The 25,944-nt window shown below is 41.6% G+C and overlaps 1 protein-coding gene across 1 annotated transcript in view; it reads left to right on the top strand.

Moving 5' to 3' along the window:
• Positions 1-25,944, top strand: part of nr5a2 (nuclear receptor subfamily 5, group A, member 2) — a 73,698-nt gene that overhangs the window by 31,281 nt on the left and 16,473 nt on the right. Inside the window, exons 5-6 of the mRNA XM_078258769.1 lie at positions 9,798-9,917; positions 14,325-14,472. Of these exons, the coding sequence (XP_078114895.1) occupies positions 9,798-9,917; positions 14,325-14,472 (268 nt within the window). The remainder of the gene's footprint in view (positions 1-9,797; positions 9,918-14,324; positions 14,473-25,944) is intronic.

Genomic DNA, 25,944 nt, shown 5'->3' with positions numbered 1-25,944 from the left:
CACACACACACACACACACACACACACACACACACACACACACACACATAGTACATGCATGCACATAAATCCTCTCACTCACATCTGACTCATCACCATATAAGAAAGTGAATGCAAACCCACACTTTTAACCAACATACACAGAGAAATCTGCATACTTACACACTCACCTCCTTATATTGCATCCCCTCCACCTACCTTTCACACAACACCACAAACACCAAGTCATAAATTGCAGTATTAACTCAAATAATGATTGCACGGCATGAAAATTCAATGGCTGGGGCTTAATGCCCAGGAATCGCCTGGTAGATTAAGTTCTGTGTGTGTGTGTGTGTGTGTGTGTGTGTGTGTGTGTGTGTGTGTGTGTGTGTGTGTGTGTGTGTGTGTGTGTGTGTGTTTGTGTGTGCTTGGGGAGTCTGTAGGGGGAGGGATGTTGATGGATCAATAGGAGTTCTATGATCAGCACCTCCCAGCCAGGAACCTTATACACAGTAGACAGTCTACTCACACAACTCACTTGCATTTGTACGGCATGCATTTGCTCTGTCTGCAAAGAGAAGAGTGGAGTGGCGGGAAGGCTGCACGTGTAAGTGTGTGCAAGTATGCAGATATAGATATCACTGTCGAGCATTTCTATGCGTGTCTCTGTGTAGGTATCCAGGTCTTGACATGTTTGCGTCTGTGTTTGCATGTGTGTGTGAGTGTGTGTGTGTGTGTGTGTGTGTGTGTGTGTGTGTGTGTGTGTGTGTGTGTGTGTTGGAGAACAGGAGGAGGAAGGGTTACTTTTGGGAGATGCCATTCCCTGAACTGCGTGTTTTAGCGGTCTAATGTTCATGTGAATAATTGATTAGGGCCTCTCTGTGTTTTTGATAATTAGTTGATAGCTCTAAGCCCTGAGATTTCACGTGTATGAGAGTGTTTGTGTATGTGGTGGTGGGTAGATAGTCCACTTGTGAGGTATTCTGAAAACAATAGCACTCAAAAAGAAAAAGAAAAAAACTCCTTTCCTCTAAGCCATGCACTTATGGATTAACTTTCTTCATAAATGAGGCAACAGTACATACATTTCTTTCTCATAACCTCTTTTTTGTTTCTCTGGAGATATTTTTCATGTTTTGCCTCACCCATGAGTTGTGCCCAACTCACTTTTCTGTAGACACTGTACCACCTAAATTGAGATGCACCTTCTCTCCCATTACTTATATGATTAAAATAAAAAGCTGGCAGACGTGACCTGGAAAGTTTGATTTTGTACAAATCTAGTAAACAGACCAGATAACAATGAACACTGCATGCATGAAAATATATCAATTGACATTCATATCTGGTCTCTCACTGGTCCGTTCTCTTGCCTCATTGATTTTTCTGTGTTTCATGTGCTTATGCATCAAGTAAAAACGGAATAGGAAAGTTTGGGCGGGCTTGGTTCACCCTTAGATCCCTGCGCTAATATCAGACAGAGAAGAGAGTGTGTTGCCATCGTCAGCGACCTTGAGAAAACAAGATGTTCTTCGCGCTGCAACACACAGACCCACAGAGATACTTTGTTTTGTAGTGCCGCATTTTGTGGATTTTCATAGACGCGCAGGGCTTAATTTGAGCTGGAACACGCCGGAACATGTTCCGTCACCTCCGACACCTCCTGTGTCACTATGACAAATTAATCGCCTAAATGAAAAAAATAAATTACTGTTTGTGTAGTGTTCAATATTGTTATCTGTCTTGTTAGTCTTTATTCCCCATTGAAGTGCCACAAAAATCTTGTGTTTGCATTTTCAATGCGTTTTGAGGTGAATTTTCAGGGTAAGACAGAGGGGGGAAAGGGACGGAGGGAGGGGGGATCGGCACTTCAAGTGACACATGCGCTTGTGCTGGTTGAGAATTGCTGTTAGCCTCGTTTCACTCGGGAAAAATGTCAAAAAGTCTTTTTCAAATATGCTAGCCAGTCGGATCCCAAACAAACAAAAATCGTTTCTGCTGATCAAGAATATGGAGACTTTACATTTCGTACCCATGTAGTGCATGTTCTGAAATTAAAATAAATATTGCCCAACAGCGTTGTTTAGGCTTTTTTAGTCAGAGAAGCTACGTAGGCAGTGTACATGTTTTTTTTGTTCCGTTACCTCCAACCCCCGTTTTGAGTCGCCGGATCCACCCCCGCTCTGCACTCCGGGACCTCCCACTTTACAAATTAAGCACTGCAGACGCGTGTACTTGTACTTAGGAACTTAACAACTTGACCTTACGTGCCATGATCCGTTATTTGTACCTGAAACAGCTGTTTTATCTTCTGCATCTTTGTTATTTTATTTATTTTTGTATTATTTATTTATATATTTGTTAAGCACACACATCACTACACTGGTTTGATACCAGTTACTGCATTTCCTGCATCTGTAGTGGCCTTTTCTCACTAGTGTGTTGAGGTGCAGCCCTGGCAGAGCAGGAAGACCTTATTAGGCCCACGTCTTGTTTCCTCTCGTCTCGACTGGGCTCGGGACGAAAGGATACTGTATGGGATGTAAGCACGGATAGGGGGGCAAGGAGAAAAGAGGGTATGTCCAATGATTGGCTGGGTTTTGATGTTTGTTTTCCCTTTCTACCACAAGCCTGGGACAAGAAGAAGAATGTCAGGATGTGTAGAAGGATGAGAAGCTGTGAAGATGGGGAGAGCATGGCCAATCGAAAGCAGAGTGTTCTCAGGGTCAAAGGCCAGCCTCCTGCGTCTGTTAATGCAGTCACCGTGGGAACCAATCAATCTCAGTGCAGCGGCAATATCGATCGGATGTGGGCACAGGCACACATGGACACACACTTAGACACCCACTCGCATTTCTTCTGACACAGACACAATACAGCATTCATTCACTCTTACAAAGCGGTTTCCGCTCTCAGTCCAACAGACAGTGAGTTCATAAGCATTAACACGCGCAGATGAATGCTTTTCAGAAAAGAAGAGACTGTAGACAATCACTGCCCTAACAAAAATAATTAAACTTCAGCAACAAGAAAAAAAGACATTTCTTGTCAGTAACACAATAATAAAATGTCTTCGGTGGAAGGAAGGATTGTATGCTTTCAATTGCCTCCTATTTCTCTTTGACGTCAAAGAAAATCCACGTAATATTTAACATGCTCCACGGTATCGTGAATGAATATGTATTGTTGAAACCCTGGAGTACTATGCTCCACATATTGCTAAATGAATGGATAGTACATGTAGGCATTTCTAAAGTGAGATTTAGAAACAGACTAAAACACATAATTGCAAAGAGAAAAATAAGTTGAAGTTGGAAAAATACTTATCTGCAGACACAAGGCCTTCTTGTGACAATAGTGGTATTTTCTGAGCTCACAGATGGCCCGTGGCATCTCTATGGCTGTTTAGGGACATGAAAACAGTCTAGAGTTTCTGTGCGCTCAGTCGGAGATAAACCCACAGGCATTCTACACTACCTGATATGTTGGATTAGAGGTACATGCAACCAACAAACAGGTGCCAGTGACATGAGATGTTGATGAGCAAGCATGCAGTGATATACATATACAGTAGTGTCACATATACATACATTCACAGTAGAAATCACATGGAGTAGTATCAAGCTGATGTTAAGTCTGCTAGCTTATTGTCTTCTACAGAGATATGCAAAATGTATCTCTGAATGCCTGATGTTTTGTTTCTGTTTTTTGTTATGGGTCCATGTTGGCTAACTGACTATAGAAAAATTGAATTAATGACTTTGTTTCCTTCACAATGTCAGTCTAATTGTATCAGTACGTTTGAAATACAGTAGCATAGAAAAGTGTGTATTAGGTGAATGTGTCATGAAAGTCAGTAAAACGCTGAGAAAAGCAGAAAGAGTTCTTTAATGGCTGTATTTCATCCTTTAATGCAAACAAATACACCCACTACTTCTTTGAACTGTACCCTTTCATGAAGACTTGATGGTACAAATGCAAAGTTTTACCTCAAGCGACCTAATGAAGGACGTACATTAACCATTGTCCAAGTATCATCTATAAGCGTAACAAGAAAGATTTTAATGGCCATTGAATTTTTCATTTGCCATTGAAATAATATTCAAAACTATTGGTTCATGAAATAAAATCACACTGTAGGATAAAAAGAAGTTCCGTTTTTTTCCCTGGCAGCTCTAGGAAACTGTGAATAATGGATTTCTGATCATTTGCTGATCATGTTGATTCACAGTGTGAGTGCAGCAGTAGAGCTGGATCCTAAAGGTCAAATGCACTGTCAGGGAAAATGGCAGGTAACCAATAGGTGTATAGCTAGTAAATACCAAATTCTTGTAGCTTCAATCTTCAACCTTGTCTGCTGGCTGACCGTAGGATCGAGGCCCCTATGAACTGTATGCCATGATAAACAAGAGCAAGTGGGGAAGTGAGGGCGGGGGTAATGATTTTTATTCTCATCCACTTCTGCAGCGTGTATTGAAGAGCCGGACATAGTTTGGAACATGGACACCCAAACCTCTCTCCTAGCCGAAGGGTAACATAGCTGGAACATCCTGGGGATTGTGTCACTCACTCTGTTTTTCTTTTTGATGGATGTAACTCTATTTGTGGCATTTCAAAGTTATGGCTGCCACAAATGATTTGCAGTGGGATTCAAGAGGCATTTGCCGTTTTATGAGACAACGTTGACCTGTTTTTTTGCCTACCTTGTAATTTGGTCTTTGTTATGACAATAGGAGGGGTAATAAAGACATAAACAGACTGATCGTAAGATTTGATCCAAGGTCAGCAGGGTTGCATGTGTTTCCACAGGAAAAAATATCATCCTCTCCATGATTTATATATATTGATGGCCAATTTGTTGAACAAAATCCTATTGCTGCCGATGGAACCCCACACTGAGTCTCTTCTCAATTCAATTACCAAACTATAAACTGGAAATGAGCTACAGTACATTCAAGCACGACATCATTAAGTGTTTGTAACACTCTGAGAACAACAGGCGCTGTTCTAGGTGAAGTAGTGCCTGTTCCCAGGTGAATACAGGGCCTGTTTGGCTCAAGGCGAACAGATGCCAAGACAGGACTGCACCAAAGGATGGCTGCTAGAGACGCACAAGCATTGATGTCAGCTTCAAACCTCACCTGTAGTACTCCGAGACAGCATTGATTCTTGTCCAGCAGAGAGAGACGGAAAGATAGAAGCACAGCTATTGTTTATGTACAAGTCGTTTGAGGCAGATAAACTCATGGTCTGCTTGTGTTGGTGTGTGCGTGTGTGTGTTCTCCCCCTCGTCTTAAAAAAATAGCATGATTCTCTACATTCATTAAGGCTCCACAGAAGGAGATTCCATTAATCTGTTCATTAGGCCACATCAAAAATGGAACTACTTATTAAAATCAGATCCAGCTGTGTACTCTCGTTAAAGCCCGCCGTACCGAACGAAGCTTGACAATGCTTGTGGCACTAGACCAAAACCCAACCACAAGAAAGGGGGGGGACATATTCTACTACATTGGCCTGTTTTGACTCAACACACCATGATAATTGCTCTACTCTTAGCAGGGGGCTATGAATAAACATTACTTTTGTCAGCGAGCATCTGAATGCTCCATTTCCAATTAATTTACATTTACCCAGAAATGGAGGGAATATATGCTCTTAATCACAAATGTTTTATTTTCTCAATTTCCCCCAAGTCTTTTCTCATTCTCTCATTGACTGTCTGGCACTTTCATTCCCTCTCTCACCCACACTCTCTTTCTTTTTCTACCCCTCTCTCTCTGGAAAATCCCATTAATCTTAGCCAGTGGTTTTGAACAAAAGCAATGGGCTAAGCGATTGATCCTGGCATTGATCCCACTCGCCTGAACGATCATAAAGGTGTTAAATTGGTTTCTTGGAGGATATGTATTTTTCATCGCTGGCTGCTGCAAGTAGTTTATGCTTGGAATTTCTCTCGTTTTTTTAACCAAACACTGGTGATGATATTAAAATATTAAATAGATCACACCTTGAAAAGCCTTAAATGTGGATTTTGAGACCAGTTTGAAGCGATTTATGGGGAGCATGTTTTCTGCATCAGTGTGAACCTTAGAAGCTAAATCCTTATCATACGTTTTTCTCCATCCAAGGACAGGTGGAGACTTGGGATTATTCAAATGTGTAAAGTGGAAGCAAAAGAAGAAAACTCCTTTGTTTATGAATTCATAGTGTGAAAATAAAATGGTACATTTGACTCCAAACGCAAAATTATGCATTTCAACCACATAACGATTGTGTCATTTTTACGTCAAAGTCGTGGCTAGCTACTCAAGAGATTATTTCAGAGTTTCGTCATAGCATTTTAACAACAAGACTAAGACCTCTTGAGAAAGAGAATCATTTATGTTAATTGCCAGCACATTTGGTTGGTTTGCAAGTTTACAGTGATCATACAAAGACAAAATATGAGGCTATGAAAAGTATTTAAAATACAATATTATGTCAAAAGTGAGGGAACTTCTCTCCTTTACCTTCAAAGTAATCACTTACCGATTTATATTTCTAAAGTTTTCTATTCAACAAAATGAATTTCCTTGAGCAAAACCATAATCAAAGATTTTTGTATTTCTGTCTTTTTAAGGCAGTACAGGTGCTATAATACTGTACATCAGATCGGCATGGGAATTGTTACGTACTTATCATTAACAAAGTATAGTTTTAATGTCATATTCTTCTTAATTTGGCTGATCTATCCAGTGACATAAGAAGTTTTTATTTATAGAAACAATATAAATATGCTGGTTTAGTTTGTGTGTTAGAGGCAACCATTGTGCTGGTGAGAAAGAATGTTCTTACTAGTGTTGTTACATTAAAATGAGAAACATAACGATCTGGACCATGTACAAAATCCTGTCCTATAGGGAGTTATGGCAGATATAGTGTAGCACATGTATTTTGAATTTTATTACCAAGTAAAATAATCACTTTCATATTTTGAAATAATCCAAAAGTGGCTCATGACATCACCTACTTCAGCTACCATTAAAAAATAAGTATCTTCTTTAGCGTAAAAAACTGAAATAAGCTACTTATCCACCAAACTGCTCATCCTGACTTTCCATATTACTATTATGTCCAGAGAGAAATTTTCAAGACAGCTGTTTTACCACCAACAACCCTGTCAATATATAACATTGCATAATTTTGTTTTGGGATTCATTGTAAGTAATAAAATAGCAAACAATGATAGCAGTGATAACTGTATTGTACTGTATATCACTTAGGGAAATAAGAAACACTCAGGGAATAACAACCCAACAACACGTTTGTTTCCCACTCAGTCCACATTGCTGGAAACAGTAAATTAGCAGTTATCTAAAGTTTCCATGACCATGTGGTGAGATAAGAATTAACAGACTAAATAAATATACTGTTTTATCGCACCTGGTGAGTTCAACAAACTGCTCATTTGAACTTTGTTGTGTCATATTGTGAATGAATCAAACTGAGAAAGCCAATCAGCCAATGTTTTACCAACGGTATTGGTGGCATTTTCTCTGCATAGACGTAGTATTCAGGTCTCGCCTGCATGACAACACAAGACGAAGCCCTCTTCGACTCCATGTCAGAAAGTTCATATTATCTGAGAGAGCAGGCAGCAGATCTTGTAAGATCAGGCGCCATGAGCGTTGCTCATTTGACAGAGCAAAGGAAGAGCTTGTCAGGGAAACAGCTCATGTCGCTGGCACTTAAAAGGTCAGCGAACTGAACCCCAACCCCTGGCCCGCCCTCACGCCTGTCTGTCTGTCACCAGTCCCCCATTTCCAAGCGGGTGTCCCCAGCCCTCATCTAGGCTGCTATCACCCACCGTCACCCCCTCTGAGCTGCCCCCTTTGATGACCCAGGCTTCTTGTCAGAGAAGAGCTTCCAGGCAGGCAGAGTGAGGACAGTCCTTTGATGAGGACCCCGACACTTGCCAGTACTGCTGACATGCAGGGGGGTCCTTTGAAGAGCCTTACATGTACCCATCCGTCCACACACACACAGACACACACACACACACACACACACACACACATACACGCTGTTACACATGCTTCCAGGGTATAAGGAGAAACGCAGAGGATTAAGGCACAGTATAGAGAAGTCCCTCCTTTGACTGTGTTTCTTGCTCTCTGATGGTTTTAATGAAGGCATTTTTTCATCACGTTCTTGAGACGCCGTCAGTATGGGACCACAAAAAAATAGATGTATAGGAAGGAGGAGGAGGGAGACAAAAAGAGCTCATGATGCTGTCAATTTTTTTTCCGAAAAAGGTCACAGAAGCTTTGTTGTATTTTGTCATTTGACTTTCACTAAGAAAAGATCAATTGTAAATGTGAGGCATTCACACATTGGATACTTTTGGGATTTTTTGCTTTCACCACACTATTTATCTATTATATTTTGTGAACAGTTTATTTCAGTGTGATAGTCAGGGAGAGACTAAACTTTGATTTACCCTAATGATCTGAAGGGTTACCTAAATCAGAGCCAATACACTACCAAATGACAGCTGTGGCCAAAGACAACCATAGTTGGGCAGGTCAAATGTTCATGTCCTACAACATTCATGTGTTATTTGGCTTTGCCAGGTCACTGTTATGGCACAGCTACATGTATTGTTATGTCTGCCTGAAAGGTAAACAGACGCTGTGTGATACCAGCCCCAATCACCAGTCATAACAATCCTAATCAACAAGCAACAGACTTCAGACTTGGCCACAGCCACTGTCATGTCATACAAGGTAATAGTAAAGTGTTTAAAGAGCTACAGTTGTTGACATCAAATTTTTACCTAAGGTCATTGCAGATTTCAACAAACGGATCCCTGTGCAATTTCTAGACAGCACAAAAAGAAATTCCTTTCAGCGATGTTAATGTTGCACCTGCCTGTGTCGCAACGTTTTACCATCGATCCACATTCTTCATCCTACAAGTTGTGGTTGACATTGGCGATGAACATCACAGACAGTTCTCACAGACTCAAAGCAACAAAGTAATTCACATCACCACAAACCCGCAGTGTGCTCAGAAAGACACATTATTCCCAATGATACCACAAAGAGGACAATGTTTGTTAATAGAAAAAAAGGGTTGGGGGGGAGAAAGAGCCTCTCATACATTTTCCTCATTCCTTCCTTCTCAATATAGCCTTTTTTGGCTGCGTCTGGCAATGCGGAGTAATGATTAACACAGCCAGGCATGGGAAGAGACTAACAGTTACAATGGAGGGGGTTGTTTTGGTGTACAGAACCACCGATTGACCTGCCTCAGCTTCCCAAGCTCAAATGGCAGGTCCCTGGGAGCCAGCGGCTGGCATTCAGGAGGAGAAAAAAAAGGCTACTTAATCATTATCATATGTGGAATCACTCAGAAACTGCTGGCAGTGGGCAAACAGATAAACCTGGCAACATTGTTAAATCAGGTACGTAACAAAGTGCATAACTGAGTGTGGAAAGGTTCACGTGAGAACGCTTTAGAGTGTGTACAGGGGACTTTTGAGCTTTGTGTAAGATAAAATAATGCCAGAGGATTGCAACTCATTGACCGGTGAGCAAGCTTACATTGCAAACAGTTGTCTGTGATATTTACAAGCCGCTGAGGCTGACACACTGGCTCAACTTTTTGTTTTGAGGTTGTGACACTTGATTTTATCCTGTGTTGGAGTGGAATATAATCAATTGAAGGAAATGTAGAGATGGTAGATGATGCCACAATGTCAGAATAGCTTTTTTAAAGACATTTTTTTAGAAAAGTCAAGTAGTTGACCTGATTTGCCTATTTCTTACCAGGTGGATGACCAGATGAAGCTGCTGCAGAACTGCTGGAGCGAACTCCTCATCCTCGACCACGTCTTCCGGCAGGTGATGCATGCCAAGGAGGGCTCCATCCTATTGGTCACTGGCCAGCATGTGAGTTGGTTAAAGCCCACCCTGGAAACTTCCAGCTATCTCCATACTTTCCTTTTTCCTCCAAAACCCTGCCAACCACGCATCACCCGCTCCTCAAGGGACTGTGCAACACCTCAATATTTCCCTTAAAGCTTTATTGATCACTCAGCCACACAGGACTCCTTGCTTCATTGAAAATAGATTTTGCTTATAGATATACTAATGTCACCAAAATAATCAATTTAGCATTACTTTCTCAGTGCATGAATACTGCGCCAGCGAATAAATAAATACACATGCTGCAGCATAGAGAGTGGGCCGACAGATAAAAAAATGTGGCTAAGTGTGTTATTGTGTTTTACTGGGGCCCTGAAGGAACTTGGCGGGAGCTGACGCTTGAGGCCCAAATGGAGGTCCTCAAAGCATCAGGATACTGTGATTTTGTGTTTAGCTTCATACACACATGCACATACTACACACTGTCAAACAGTAAACACACAAACCCAGAGCATGCAGGAAAGACTCCTTCAGCGTTCAGTGATTTTCATAATCTCATGCACACAAAAAGACATGAGACTGCTCATCATGAATATTCCTCTGACCAGTGGCATGGCTGTCAGTGAGATGAGAAGTCATAAATTATAGATTGGCTGGCTCTCCAAAACATTGCTTTTCAACAAAATGTTTTACAACAATGCATGCTGGTATAAATATTCAAGCAAGGCAAGTGCACTGTGTACAGGGAATTCCTGCTTTAATTCCATGATTCTGAATGAAGACAAGGTCAGGGGTATATTTTCTGAATAGCTGATAAAGTACTGCCTGTGGTAAATAAGGAGTAGTACTTCTAGTGGTGGAGTAGTACAAATTATGGCAAATATCATAGCCAAAGTATTAGGAGAAATATCTACTTGGCCTAAACAAGTACATCATGCCAATACACACGTAGACAGATGAAGAGAAAAAAGAAAGAACAGGAAGGAGGAAGAGCCAAAGAGAAGAAGTATTGAGGTAACAGGTGGTGGAGAGTGGGAGAAATGGAGAAGGGAGGTGGACAGACATACTGTAGAGGAGTGTTCACAATGAGGGCAGGAGGAAAGGAAAAGGATGGAGAGGAAAGAAGGAGGGGTGATAGAAAATGATGGAAGCAGAGGGCAAAGGAGAAGAAGGGATAAAGACGGGAGTGAAGAGGAGAAAATGAGAAGAGAGATGGAGGACTGAGAATAGGACAACATGGCAGAGGGGAGACGAAAGAAAGATGTCTGTTGACGAAAGAGAAGGAACAAAGGAGGAAGAGGCAAAGGGAGAGAAGGAGTGAGAAAGGAGAAGGAGATAAAAAAAGGTGGTAATAAGGCAGAAGGGGAGAAGGTAAGGAGGTGCTTGCATGAAGAAAGGAGAAGGAAGAGATAGGACATAACTAAGGGCAGACTAGGGAGGACAAGAGAAGAAAAAAAGGTGGTAGGGGACACGTAGGAGAAAGAAGGAGATGAAATGAGGAGGGATCGAGGAGGAGATGATGAGAACAGTTAGAAGAGACCGGAGCGGTAAGAAGGAAGAGGAGGAGGAGGAGGGGCTGATAATCAGGGGAGGCGCAGGGCGGCAGTTTCGTTTGCATACTTTGGTTAATGAACAGCTGGTGTTGGGTGTGGGGGAGGGGGGTGTGTGCCTGTGTGTGTGTGTGTGTGTGTGTGTGTGTGTGTGTGTGTGTGTGTGTGTGTGTGTGTGTGTGTGTGTGTGTGTGTGAGAGGCTCTGAAACAGTTCATTATTTCCTATTATTCTCTGCCTGGCCAGGGGTGACAGCACAGCGATAACTCCTGGGATATTTAGAACACAGTAGCAGCATTACCGTAAGCAAATGCTGCTCACACACACACACACACACACACACACACACACACACACACACACACACACACACACACACACACACAAGCATAAACACAGCAAATCACATAAAGGCTGTTTGGGCCAACATACTGCACTGTTCATTGGCCACATTGCTCTGTAATGTGCTAATAACATAATTGTTACAATATGCTCATCATATTGGTCCATGGGATATTATAAAAAGACACCATACTCCAATAACGCAGTATAGGCCACTTATATCATACGAGAAGTTTAAGTTGATGAAGTTTGTGTTGGTAACAAGTTTAATGTCCTCACATTGGCAGCTATTTTCAAATATTTTTGTTTTAGGACAAATTATTTAGTCAAATGGAAATTCGGACAGATGTTTCTCCCGTCTTGCTTTGAATCAAGCCTTTTCTTTGCTCTCATCAGTCACACACTGCACTCGACCTTTCAAAAAAAATCCATGCTACCAGCAGATTTACTGTTATAGCAGTCATTCAATGTCTGTCTTCTGTCTCTTTCTCTTGTCCTAATGTTCCTTGCTTGCAAATTTGTTCTTATTTTCTGTCTTTCTCTGAACTGCTGCATGTCTTCATGTCTCCAAGAGCAGTGACAAATGGCCATGAGTGTTTTTTTGTTTAGGGTGGAAGAAAGAAGGCTTCTTCTTTATCCTGTCATAGGATCAAACGCACAGCGTAACTTGTACAAATGCATGCAAACATGAAATGACAAAGATTTGACTGAACTGTTGAATGATTAAGCAAGGCCTTGCAGCTTGGCAGCCAGTTAAATACTGATATTTTGATAGTACAAAGCTCCTGGTATACATGAAATTCAAATGAAGAAGAAATGCATATACAGAAGTTTCTCCGCCAGTCGTAGATTCCTGTGCTTTCAAACAAGGTACATTTTCCATTCCCATCTTCCACACACATCAAAGCTCTCTACCCACCAAAGCGATCTCACCTTCCATATTCATCTTTAATGTTCTGCTAAGATTATCCATCGTATTCATGATGTATTAAGATTTGAAGGTTTATTCATATGTTTACTCTATGTCTTTCCAGGAGGGATAATAAAGTAGTATTGATTGATTGACGCAGGTCACCAGGGTTAGTGCTAAGTCTGCTATAGTGACATTATAGCGTTTTTTCTTCTCTCTTTTTACTTAAGGCTAGAAGGCAATAACCCAAGGCATCACCATCAACAGTCCAATCCTTCAATGAAGTTATTTCATGCACAGTTGATTTTATGTAAATTGATTGACACCTTGGAAGGGGGGCAGTGTCTGCTTTTCACCGAGTCATAACTCTTAACCGCCTCAAAGGTGGGAAGAAGGAATGAGAGAGGGACAAAGGAGTAAAAGATAAATCGGGAGAGAGGTACAGTTGTGTAGTAAAAGAGAAAGGAAAGAAAAGGAGAGAAGACAGGAGAAGACAGGAAAACCATGAGGAATTGTTCACATTTACATCACTTTAACCCTTTCCTTCCTTAGACTGATGAAAACAGGCTCCAATCATCCTATTTACTGGATAGAAAAATTCCAAATCCAGGGGTGTTTTTAATTGCAAATAAAGGCTCACAGGGACCCTCTTTCTCCCTGAGCTTTAGGAACTGCGCACGCCAAACATCTATCTTCCCCTGGAAACCCTAGCACAGTCAATTATGGTAATAAATTGTCAATAAATATAAAAATTTAATATGGTCCTGCTTACTTTGAGTGGCAGCTAAGGACTTGCCTCCCAGACAAATGTGCTGCGGCTGCAGGAAGTGCATCTGAAAAGGAAGTGTGTGTGTGTGTGTGTGTGTGTGTGTGTGTGTGTGTGTGTGTGTGTGTGTGTGTGTGTGTTTGGACGGATCGTTGCACCCAAGAAAAATGGGTTTATGGGAAATCTATCTATCTATTTATCTATCTTGTTTTTTTGTCATTGTCAGCGTGCATATTATTGTTTTGCTGTATAACACAGAACAGAGAGAAAGAAGTCAAATCTGGCAGGTCTTGGAGGTGCTCCCATGCTCTCTATATACCCCCACAGCATGTTGTCATAAAAAAAACTGTTAAACTGCAAAAACCTACTGCCTGCAGCTACTTTTGTACACATCCACCAGTGTCTCACACTCTGACAGACAGACCAAAGCTTTTGACTCTGTGTTGAGAGTGCAGTAGAGCAGGTACAGGGATGAAAAAATCATTACATGAAACTCATGGTGGTGATGTGTTCAGGATACAGTCATGTGTTGTATAGCTGTCAATAATTTTTGCGCATTGGGGTTATAGATATATTTTCATTGGTTAAAATAACCCTTAAATGGTCAGAGATAAGCAACCCAAAGAACAAACATCTACAGTTAGCAAACAAAAACCGAAATGTAAAAGAAGGGAAAGCTCATAACAATTAAGTCTGTTGTAGCTCCACTGTATCTTTTTAGCTAACTAGCCTACCCTACAGGTTGCTAACAAACTATACTTATCTGGACATTCAATTCCACATCCATGAATCAAAGTAAACCTGTAATCCATATTTCTGCCTCCAGAGCATCTCCTTACATCCCTCCCTTCCTGCTTATTACAGGTGGACTATGCAGTGATTGCTTCACAGGCGGGATCCACCCTCAACAACCTGTTGAGCCACGCCCAGGAGCTGGTGGCCAAGCTACGCTCCCTGCAGCTGGACCAACGGGAGTTCGTCTGCCTCAAGTTCCTGGTCCTATTCAGCCTTGGTGAGTCCCTGAAAGCCCTGAAGCAGAAACATTTGAGGGGGAGATACAGTAAAAGGTTCCTGGGCAACTGTTCCTGCCCCACGAAGAGTCAAGGCTCCTGAGGTATGAGTAGGGTATGAGGATTAAAGTTATGCAGGTGATAGAGAGAGGCAGGAAGGATGGGAGAGAAAGGAAATGGAAGTAAGAAAGGGGGAGAGAGGCATGGTGTGTGTGGTAGGAAGGACGGAAGGTGGAGGAGAGGAGGGGGGGAGGGGAGGGAGGGAGGAAAGAAGGAAGTGACCAGTGGTCTGGAAGGGATAGCAGAGAAAGTGAGGGAGGAAGGAAAGAGGGAAGGTATGGTCTGCTTTTACACTTAACTATGCAATTCAAGTTTCCTTTTATTCAAAACAACTGTAAATAAATACACAGTTGTGGGAATGTAAAAGGAATGTTGACAGTTTACATTTTGTAATTTAGCTGTTGCTCTCTAGTGTTGTACAATAGTGGTAGAAGCATAACTTTCAATATATAAATTATGAGAGATGCATGATTAAGGGAAGAACACATTTGAAAAAAAGAACTTATTTAGCTTTGGGATGTATGAACAAGCCAAGATGTGAGATGGTTTGCAAGGGGATGGGAGTAATTGTCTTTTAAACAATCGGTTTAAAGGAGATTTTTAGTTCGTTTTTTTCTCTGCGATTGAGCTTTGGCCGCTCAGAAAGGAAAGGAGGGAGTTGGGGTTCAACTGAGGAGGGGGGAAAAGAGGAAGAAGAGGAGATAGGAGGATGATGAAGTGGGAGAGAGTGGGAATTGGTGGGAGGCAGGTACCGTGAAGCATTTGGGATGGGTGAAAGGGAGCTGAGGCTGGGGAGAGAGAGGGAGCATGGGATCTGGGAAGTGGAGGAATAAGTAGCCAAATTAGTGTGTGTGTGTGTGTGTGTGTGTGTGTGTGTGTGTGTGTGTGTGTGTTTATGCGTTTGTGCCTGCTTGCATACGTGCATGTGTGCGTGTGTGCGTGCGTGCATGCATGCGTGCATGTATGTGTGCATGTGTTTAGATCCCAAAGCTGCTCTACACTCTCTAAGCCGAGGTCAGACATTGCCAGGAGACTGTCATCTCTGTCTCTTTTCTAACAAGTCTGGAGCAAATGGCCACTGAGGAACACAAACACACACACACACACACACACAGACTTGACCAAACATATTTTAAACATCCTACATTACTGAAGCCAATGATGTCAAGGTAGCTTGCCCCTTCCTTCATCCATCTGTAATCCACAATGGTCACGCTTTCACTTCTTTACCTTCTCTAAACAAAGAAAGAGTAACTAATGAACTGCTACATAAAAGCACAGGCACACACACACACACACACACACACACACACACACACACACACACACACATACAGTACACATACACGCACTGAGGTGATCAGGCCGGATTAATGCTTGTGTTAGTGGTGTCTTTGGTTCAGTGAAGAAAGAGGGAGGAATGGGGTAGATTGCAGTGGGGCTTTGGAGTATGTGTGTGTGTCTGTGTGCATGCATGCGTTTGTTTGTGTTGTTTTTTTTTTTATGGTGCAGGGGTGTTGCTGTGGCTGAGGGTCTAAATAATTTGGCAGAAACATCATCCATAATGAAAGGCTCACCTGAGGGATGTGTATCGCCCCCGGCAGTGCCTGTTCAGGCCTTCTGTGAAAGAAGCCCGACACTGACGCCGTAGAGCTGGCTGAGGGGATCAGTGTTGGTGGTGGGGGATGGGGAGGGGCTTGAGTAATGTAAAGTCAGGAGATTTAGAATTGATCTGATTAATAACTTACACAACTGAACAGAGATGTGAGGTTGAGATACATACATTTACCTGAGGGAAAGTGCATAATGTGTGCAGAAATGAGAAAGCAGGGGGTGCATTCACTCATCTGTGTATGTTCACACAGCTGCTTTTGAATTACACGTAGAGCCAATTAATGATTGTAGTGAAATGAGGCATGAAAGTAGCTCTGCACTGACTCAAACAAAGATTAGACTCTCACTTTTGTATTAGCTTTTGTTTACCTCTAACACTGTTCACTGTGCTCTCAGCTGGGGCTAATATATAAATGGGCTTTATTCATTATGGCAACAGCTTTGACACAAGGAACTACTCTTTGTTCTACTTTACTGTCATACTGTATATACTGTTTGATTATGTCTGAGGAAATATTAATACTTTAATTTGGCATTAGAATGATAGTACCCTATCCTTAACCATGCTTGCATAGATATTTTGTAGAAAGCAAGCATTTTAAAAACATTGGCATTGGATGTTAAATAAATAAATAAAAAGAGCTGTTAAACATAATCTATGGTTTTGCAGAATCATCCAATATCTATGCTTCTGGCTGGCAATACGCTTGTATCGCTTATACTATGACTGCACTTAAAGTCTTTCTAGTACCACAACTGTAACTACTGCTCTCCCATGTGAGTCATGGAGTTTTTTTTATTTTATTTCCCTATCATTCAGTTTGAGTCTCAATTTTCCTCAGTATTTCTCTCTCTATCAACAACTTCTCTCTCTCCATCTCTCTCTCTTTCTATGGATGGATGGGTCACCTCCTCCCTGCCAGAAGAGCTCTAAGTTAGGCCAGTTGTCGATAAAGATAGGGATATAGATGTCACTCCAGCTGAGAGGAGACACTTGCCCTGATCTGTGTGCGTGTGTTTGTCTCTCTGTCGCTCTGCTCTCTCTCTCTGTCCCCTGTCACTTTTTGCTTGTCTTAAGTGAAGGCTTTCACCCTCTTTCAAGGAGGAGATTATCACTCTCAGAGCATTGATCTCTTAAGTGTTTGTAGGACTGTGAGCAATGATTGTGTCTGTTGGGTGTTGAGCAACAGACCCACAATGCGGAAGAGAGAGAGAGAGAGTGAGTGCTCGGTGGGTCAGAATTCAGTAAAGGATTACTACTAGTAGTTGTGTGGTGTCAGAACACTGTTAATGGGACTTTGATTTCCTTTAAAAGGCTTACAGGCCTAATAGAAAGACTGCCAGGTTGTTGTTTATATGACCAGTGACATGAAGGCCCAGAGGTGAGAAATGGGTCACAAGATCAAATTCAGGCTGAGGAAAGTGAAAAAAAAGACTCTTTACACTTTAGGGGGAATTAACTCCCAACTGCACTGTACTGTACAGTACATCTGGGTTTGTATTGGCAGATCCCAGGTAGGAAATTATGGAGCATGTGCTTCCTAAAATTAGTAAGTCCTGTGATATTGTGATGCTTGAAAGCTGCTTACCCCCACGCCCCCCCCCAAAAAAAAGTACAACTGTCAATGGAAAAAGAAAAAAATAACAAGCTTTACTGATCAACTTTCACCAAAATTTACACAGATGTATGCCTGATGCATGCCACGATCATGCAGACAGTTTCCATACTGGCAAAGCAGATGCAGTGACAGAGGTCAGAGAGTGTTCAGCCAGCAACCAGTTAACCCAGCTCTGCAGGTCAGACCCCATCAGGTATAACTGGGTGAGACAGGCGCTGCCAGTCCTTGTCAGCCGAGAGGAGAACCAGAGTAGCTGCCAGACCAGCGCGGGGTGGTAAATGCTCCCAGCGGAGAGAGCAGATTTGTGGACATAGCCCTAAATAATGCTCCCATATTGAAGCCTTTAGAAGGAACAACGCCAGTGAAAAGCTGTTCAAATGTGGAGAATTTAGGCTAGAGTTTTATTCCTCTGTAGCGAAGGTTTATTTAAAGAAGTCACATTAGTAGTTACATTAACTATGTAAACTTCACTTCCATGTGTTTCCCCTTATGTTGCGTTAAATGAAGGAATAGGTCAACAAACTGTATTGTATTCATTTTATGGATTACATCATGGATACTGTAAGTGGTTCTATCTTTAGTCTGGAACCCCAAACTCTAAAAAGAACACACTGATCTATAATGTCATGCATGTATATTCTGCCCATTCCAGCAGTTTATTTGAACTATATAATTTCAGTATCAATTAAGGCTTTATTAATCTGTTAATTACCTGTATTTTCTCAAATAATCAATTAATCATTTGGTCAAAAATATGTCAGAAAAATAGTAAATAATGGCCAGGACAATAGAAAGGTAGTTGCAGCTCTAGTATCAGGTGTCCAAAGCAGACTTTTCCTGTATGCATTTAAACACATGAATAGAAAACTATCCACATTTTCCTCTGTGCCTGTAGAGTTCAGTTAATATCTGAAACATTATATGCTGTTTAAAAGTGAAACCATTGAGTTTATTTTAAAACTAAACAAATAACAATGTTTACAATATAAAGCCAATTAATACAGTGAAATAAATATTCAAAACATGATGAAATGACATGTACAGTAATGTTAGCTGTTGTGTATTGTAGGTCAGTGATCAGACATCAGTAGTGTTGCCCATTCATAAGAAACCAAGACAGCCAGTGATTCAAGAGCAGCATCAGCACCACATTAACTGTCTGTCAAGTGATTAGTCAGGTTCTGAGATCGGAGTTTAGAGACACCCACCTATCCATCCCTCCCGCCCTCCATCCCTCACCATCCATTCACCCCGTCTGCATTGTCTCTTCTCTCATTTATCTGCCCTTTCTCTTTTTTTCACATCCATCTTTGTATGCCTCGATCTATCACAACTCCATCCTCACCAACCGAGCCCGTAGGGACCCGACGGTACCCGACGGGCCGGGCCAGGTTCGGACAGATATTTAGAAATGATGTTCAGGTTCGGGTCGGGCTCGGTCACATCAGCATTGAACATTTTAAATTTCAAAAAGCTTATTATGTAGGTGCGCACCTGTGTTAATGTGCGCTTGTTGCCCCGTGTGCGTTGATGCGCTCATCTGTTGACATTTCCGAATGCCTTCCTACAGTTGTTTAATGTTTAAATGTCATTAGTATGAGAAAAAACAAGATTTTAACCGTGTCGGGGTCGGGCTCGGACATAAATATCTTAATGCCTGTCAGACTCGGGCCGGGTTCGGTACATGCTCTGTCGGACGCGGGCCGGGCTTGGACAGAAAAATGCGGCCCAATCCACACTCTAATCCTCACATACACCTCCATCACTTCTCGATTATCTTCACCCACATCTGAACCGCCACTCATCTCTTTTCCTCTCTCCCTCAGCTTTTCCTCCATCCCTTTCCTTTCTTAAAATGTCTTAACTACAGTCATTTAAATTTGTGCTGAGTGTCTGTCTGTACTTTCCACTTAAAACAACTGAAAACAAGTATAATATAGGGCTGAGATAAACTCTAAATAGATGAAGTGGCATGACTTTGGAATCTTATTGAATTCAAATTTGTAAAAATATGGCAATAAGTAGAAAATTATTGAAAACAGGTGAAATTGACACACACAAATATTTCAGAAGTGACTCAACATTGATTTTTCCCCCCCATCTTTCTTTGTTGCTTCAACCCACCTCTCCATTTACCTTTCGATTCCTACACTTCATCAACCCCACACCACCTGTACTCCTATGCAGAGATCTCTCATTAGCATGTTTAGTGCGCCACACCGCGAGGTCAGATAGCAATCTGCTGACAACAACACAAACACAGCAAACGTGATTAACCTTGATGGGAAAAAGTATTCTCTCTCTCTCTCTCTCTCTCTCTCTCTCTCTCTCTCTCTCTCTATCATGTTTCGCTCCACACAATGAGAGAAAAAAAAAAACATGTAATTCCCAGACAAGTACATCCTAATTAAGCAACATCCGAAGCTGCTCAGAATCAATGCCCTGATCCCTAGCCAGCAAGCAAGGGAGCTGTCTAATTCATGCACACCACCCGCCCTCTTCCCCATAAAGCCTGGCAAATATTAATTTCCTGAAACGAACCGAATCATTAAGAATTCGGTCTGGGATTGATTAACATCGAGATGCATCGACGGTTCAATATTTATACCCATTGAGACCAAGGTAGGGGCCAAATAATCGAGCATATAAGCGGAACAACACTTTACAAGTTAATTAAAAGCAACATAATACGGACTTTTCTCCCTTTTTTGTGCTGCTTGCTGTGTGGGACCCAAGCTTTTTACTGGGCTGTAAGTCAACAGAATGGCGTCATCATCTGTACCTTTGACCTGATCAATACATGTATAAAGGTATGGTTTGTGTGTGCATGGGTTGTTATGGGAAACCTTGACTCAACATGGAATGTTACTCTTTTTCCTGCTCACAAGAAAGACCAGGGAACATCAGGATCAGCCAGTAAAGCATGTATTTTCCAGAATTTAGACAGTGTTGCTTAAAAGGAATACAGCTAAAATGACCTTTAAGCTGTACTGTAGGTACAGTTGCCAACTATAAAACAAACTACAAGTACAAATAATTTACAGAAACTCCAAACTCAAGCAGAAAACAGCATAAATTACAGGTGTAAACAAAAGACTATCTCCCAAGGATGTTATTAAGTAGCACATGCTTATTTACATTATAGTAGTATAAATACATTGTGTGTACACTGTGGGGTCAAAAATGTGCTCACATTGTTGGGACTCACTTCCAACTAGAGATGTTCCGATACCAGTATCGGTATCAGCTCCGATACTGCCTAAAACGCTGGTATCGGGAAGTACTGGAGTTTATGCACCGATCCAATACCACGTAATAAAGCCCCAAAGAAAATCTACGTTAAAGTAGTTTATTTATGTTCTTTTTCCGTTATAACTGACTGTCAAACTGCATAATAAAAGAAAGTTCTGGGGCGTTCATGTTTCACAAAGAGTTTAACCTGAGCCAGACCGACAACAACGATAGAAATAATATCACATCCATACAGAGATAGTAGTATACAGCTGTTAAAACATAATAAAATATATGACACACTGGTATCGGATCGGTACTTGGTATCGGCCGATACGCAAATTCAGGTATCGGAATTGGTATCGGGAAGCAAAAAATGGTATCGGACCATCTCTACTTCCAACCCAGTACATGTATGCTGTATTTGAGATAAAGTCACATGTGAAGACAGTAGACTAAGACTTTCAGTAGAAACATATATATAATATACAGTTTGCAGACATTAGTATTACAAATCAGATTTCATTTCTGTCACACTACAATACCCTGCTAAAATACCCAGATTCTGTGTCACACATGTGCTTGAAATGTGGCACGAATCATGCTTCATAGCATGTATGTGTGTATAGTATACAGGTTAGCAGCCCCTTGACTAATGTTTGCGTGTCCTACAAATTACATACTCAGTGAATGGATTGGTGCAATGACAGCAGTAATGAAAATACAGTAGCGGTTATTGAAGTGGGGTTAAGACCATAAATGTATGTACAGTATAAGGTTTATAAAGTGCAATCCATGCACAGAGCAACTGCATTTAGTGCTTTTCCATCACTCTGTTTTGAAACTTGGTGAAGTGCTCTGCAAACATGTTCTGATTGAGAAGTATTGGACGCTAATCTTTCAAACAAATCTTTTTACCCCCCGTCAGCTTCCTTGAGGCATTGTGATGCAGGAAACAAACTAAAAATATTGTCCCCAACAGAAGAGCCAAACCCAACTAATCATGTTTAAAGGTCCTGACTTTTCTTTCATTTTCTTTCATCTCATGAGGAGTAGGAGTAGTAGGAGTGTGCCCTAAAGCAATGAATCTAATACTTCTGCCTATTTTCTGTCAGTTTTAGCATAAGAAATCTAACATGGCGTGCAGTCGGCTCCTGACGCCGGCCGCCACTTTGTAGGGAATTCCATGTAATGAGGCTGCCTAAAAGGCTTTCAGACTTTATCAAGCAATAAAAGCCCCATTTCTCCAGCCAGCCACTATTACCTGGCAATACTGCAGCAGTTGCGGTGAGTTGTGCTGGTGGGGATATCAAGAATCACTGCCTCTCACCCTTGACCTGACTCCCCTTTTAGCCTCAGTCTCATCTCACCTGAGCTACATTACAGTTTCCTGATGGATTTCGACATTTCCCTAATTATCTCCAAAGAATCTTTCCAATTTACAGCTCAAGCTTGCCTTCTTTTCTTTTCTTTTTTAGGTCGTATCACATTCTTACAAGGATTTATGTGGTGGTATTGTTGACACTGTTAATCTTGTAAACTTTATCTTGTTCCAAACAAGGCCAGTTATCAAAGAGTAAAGCAACATAATGGGTGGGTTATTGACAGAGCCCAGCATTGAAAACTTAAGTGGTAAAAAGTGATAAGACAAACGAGCCATATCATTGTTGTTCTTCATGGTCGATCTGGTAGATCTACAACTGAGTCCTAAGAATGTAACAGAATAAAACATATTTCTGTTGTCTCACATATAAAAGACTCAAAAAATAATTTCAAGTATACTTTAGCAGGTGAACAGTCCTGTATTTTAACAACAAAAAAAACGTATTTAGGGAATATAGATATTACTGATCTACATGTATTTTCAAAAGTCCAGAGAGACCTTGAATGTGAAACTACAGTTAAACTTTCAAAATCTTGAATTGTCTACATTTTGTATGATTGCATCTTAGCACAGTGGATATATTGTGTGTCATAGTTTTTCTCAAGGAATGAGTGTATCAATGTAGAACTGAAGAGACCTGGGTTTCAAATGTAGTAATAAAATATACAATTTCAGTGTAATTCTGTCAACTTAAGCACATGTTCTTATTACAAGAACTTGATGAGTATGATAACTTAATGAGCAAACAAAAAATGGAGTTACACTGTACAAGTTAATCCAAAGCATGCAACGCTATCACAACAGAGCACTCCTGCAACAGAGCGATTATACAGTAGCAACTTTTCTCATTGTCTACCAGTAGCGTTACAACAGTAGTCATCTTTTTATTAATTTCTACACTATCCACACCCAGTAACAGTCACAACACATGCAGCAAACCCTGCACCCCTACCTGAATATTGTGACATCTGCATGGTGGCAGTAGGATTTAACACACACACTTTAACTCACTGCCCCGCCGAAGCAATACAGGACATATCCCCTAAATTTCTCTTCCCCCCATCAATACACTTACTAACTACCGTAGCAGTGAGTACAACCAGACAAATGCTCCTGTAAAAGTTTTTTCCACTAAAGAAAAAACCTTTTCCTCCCTTCTACCTCCTCTGCTCCCCTCCTGCACTCCCATGTGGGGTGATTTAAGACGGGCAAGCTATGGAGAAACTGTTGCCCTCCATCTCTCCTCTCCTCCCTCCCTCTCATTCTCCCTCTCCCTTGGCCTTATTACAGGCTGTCAGTTTATTATAAAACATTAGGAAAGCAGAGGGACACTTGCAGTTACTGTCCTATCGATCGGCAGGGATAGATTCTGTGATTTAGAGTCAGCCTCTGCTCGCGCCCTCCACATTCTCGGTCTCCTATTAAGGCACCAGCGCTTTGCTTTTGCTATTGATGTCTCAACATTAACAGTTACAAGCTGCTACAGAAAATCAATGTTCAACTTTTATTACCGGCTGCATAACGCAGAGGACCTCCCGCCAGCTGGTACTTAGTAGTCAAAAGGCGGCGTGGATGGTCCGCCCGGCACGTCAGGTGTTTTCTAAGTGATATCTGCAGTAATATCAATCCTGTATACAGCATATAGGGTCTTTGGGGGAAGTTGAGGGCCTAAGAGCTTAAGGGTACAACATAGGAAAGTATAGCTCGCCAAAACAAATTAGCACATGCTTGCAAATATGAGTCTCTGCACCTGTACAGAGACAGGTAGGGAAGTTTTTATTGAAAATTCTCATGCTGAATACTTTTTTCCCACAATACATATAAAGTGCCAAACACCTACACTTTTCTTGAATCTCTTTGAGCTCCACTGTCAACACACCTTCTCTGCCGTGAAAACACACATACTGTACACCAACAAAACGTCATCAAGCTAAAATAACGATCAATCTCTTTGACCATCACCACCAACCATCCATCATCAGCATCAACCTGGATGTGTGTGCGCTGTAACCCAGGTAGCCTGGATGTAGAGCGGCTGAGGCCTCTCAAATATTTATGAGGGGCTGCCGAGCAGCGGCACCGCAGACCTTCTGGGACAAACAGCCCCCGGTCCTGTACTCTCAGTCCCGATCAATGGAACTCAAGTTCATTACACACACTTTTCAGCCGAACGGCAGCAACAGAATTTCCCTCCTCCCTCGATCGTCGAGCAGCCCACCGCTGGGGCTGCATTACACTTGCTTGTTTACGTGACTGCGTGCAAAGGGAAAGACGGGGGCAGGGAGTGTGTACCGGTGTGTGTGTGTGTGTGTGTGTGTGTGTGTGTGTGTGTGTGTGTGTGTGTGTGTGTGTGTGTGTGTGTGTGTGTGAACAGGGGCTGCTCCCAGTGGCCAGAGCTTGAGGTTATCATTATGTACAGGTCGGTCCGCTGCAATGCTAATGCTAATGCATTCTCAGTGGTCGCATCTCCGGTCCCAGCGCTGTGCTAGCTAGCTTGCTACTCCTCTCCAATTAGAGGCTAAAAGATGTCTGTTTGGGGTAGGGAGGACAGGCTAGGGCTACCCAGGGCCCTGCAGAGAACAGGCTCACATTAGTCAAGGAAAACAGACTCGGAGAACAAATTGTGCATACACTGGAGTGCTGCAGAAAATCCCACTCGTGATTTGAATGATTTGTTGACTGGAGACCATCTACTCCCTGGCTGTGAATTCATGCGGCTAAATAATTAGTTTAATTTTATTCTGCATAATGTAACCTTACTTCTATCTCACTGACCCAACTAGCTTCAATCTGCACAACCTACTATTAAGTTATGGTAGACAATACTATTTATTAATGTCATAGGTAACATTTCAATAGCCATTTTAAACATCTTGAGACAAAAATCATGATCTCAAGAGCATTGTAAACCTAGAAAGACAGACTGTCAACAAATCTGAGCTGATTCTAGCAATCAAAAGAGCATCAATGCTGGAGATTTACACCAGTGCTGCGAGATGTGTGTCTGTGTATGTTTGACAGCAGGAAAAGAACAACTGCCACAGTCATGCAGCGTATTGATCAGTCTGCCTTCCTTACTTAAACATTACATACAGCAGCAAAGAGTTACACAAACCCCCATGGAGCTCTCTCAGCCAGCAAACACTCTAGACTTAGTGGCTTTTTCTTTCCTTTTCTTGCTCTCATGTTTGTGTGTGACACACACACACAAACACATGCATGCACACTTACTGTACTATATATATATATATATTTATATGAAGTAGATATACATAATGATGTAACACACACACACACACACACACACATAAACACACACCATAGGATCTAGCCAAAGGATAGAGGTGTGGCCCCTCAGTCTTTAAGTGTATCAAAGGTCAGATGTTCAAAAATACAAATGCAATCAGATGGAGCCCCAGCTTAACACATCCGCCTTGTCAATAATTTGTAAAGTTGTAAATGTGAATGGCTTCACTCCTTCAGTCAATGTCTCAGTAAGAGCTACAGTATTATTGCTGCGACTGTTGTTTCTGCAGCAAAGACAAGTCTTTATGACCCAACATTTA

The sequence above is a fragment of the Sander vitreus genome, chromosome 9, assembly GCF_031162955.1.
Source record: "Sander vitreus isolate 19-12246 chromosome 9, sanVit1, whole genome shotgun sequence".
Taxonomy (NCBI): domain Eukaryota; kingdom Metazoa; phylum Chordata; class Actinopteri; order Perciformes; family Percidae; genus Sander; species Sander vitreus.
This window is presented reverse-complemented; position numbering and strand designations above follow the sequence as displayed.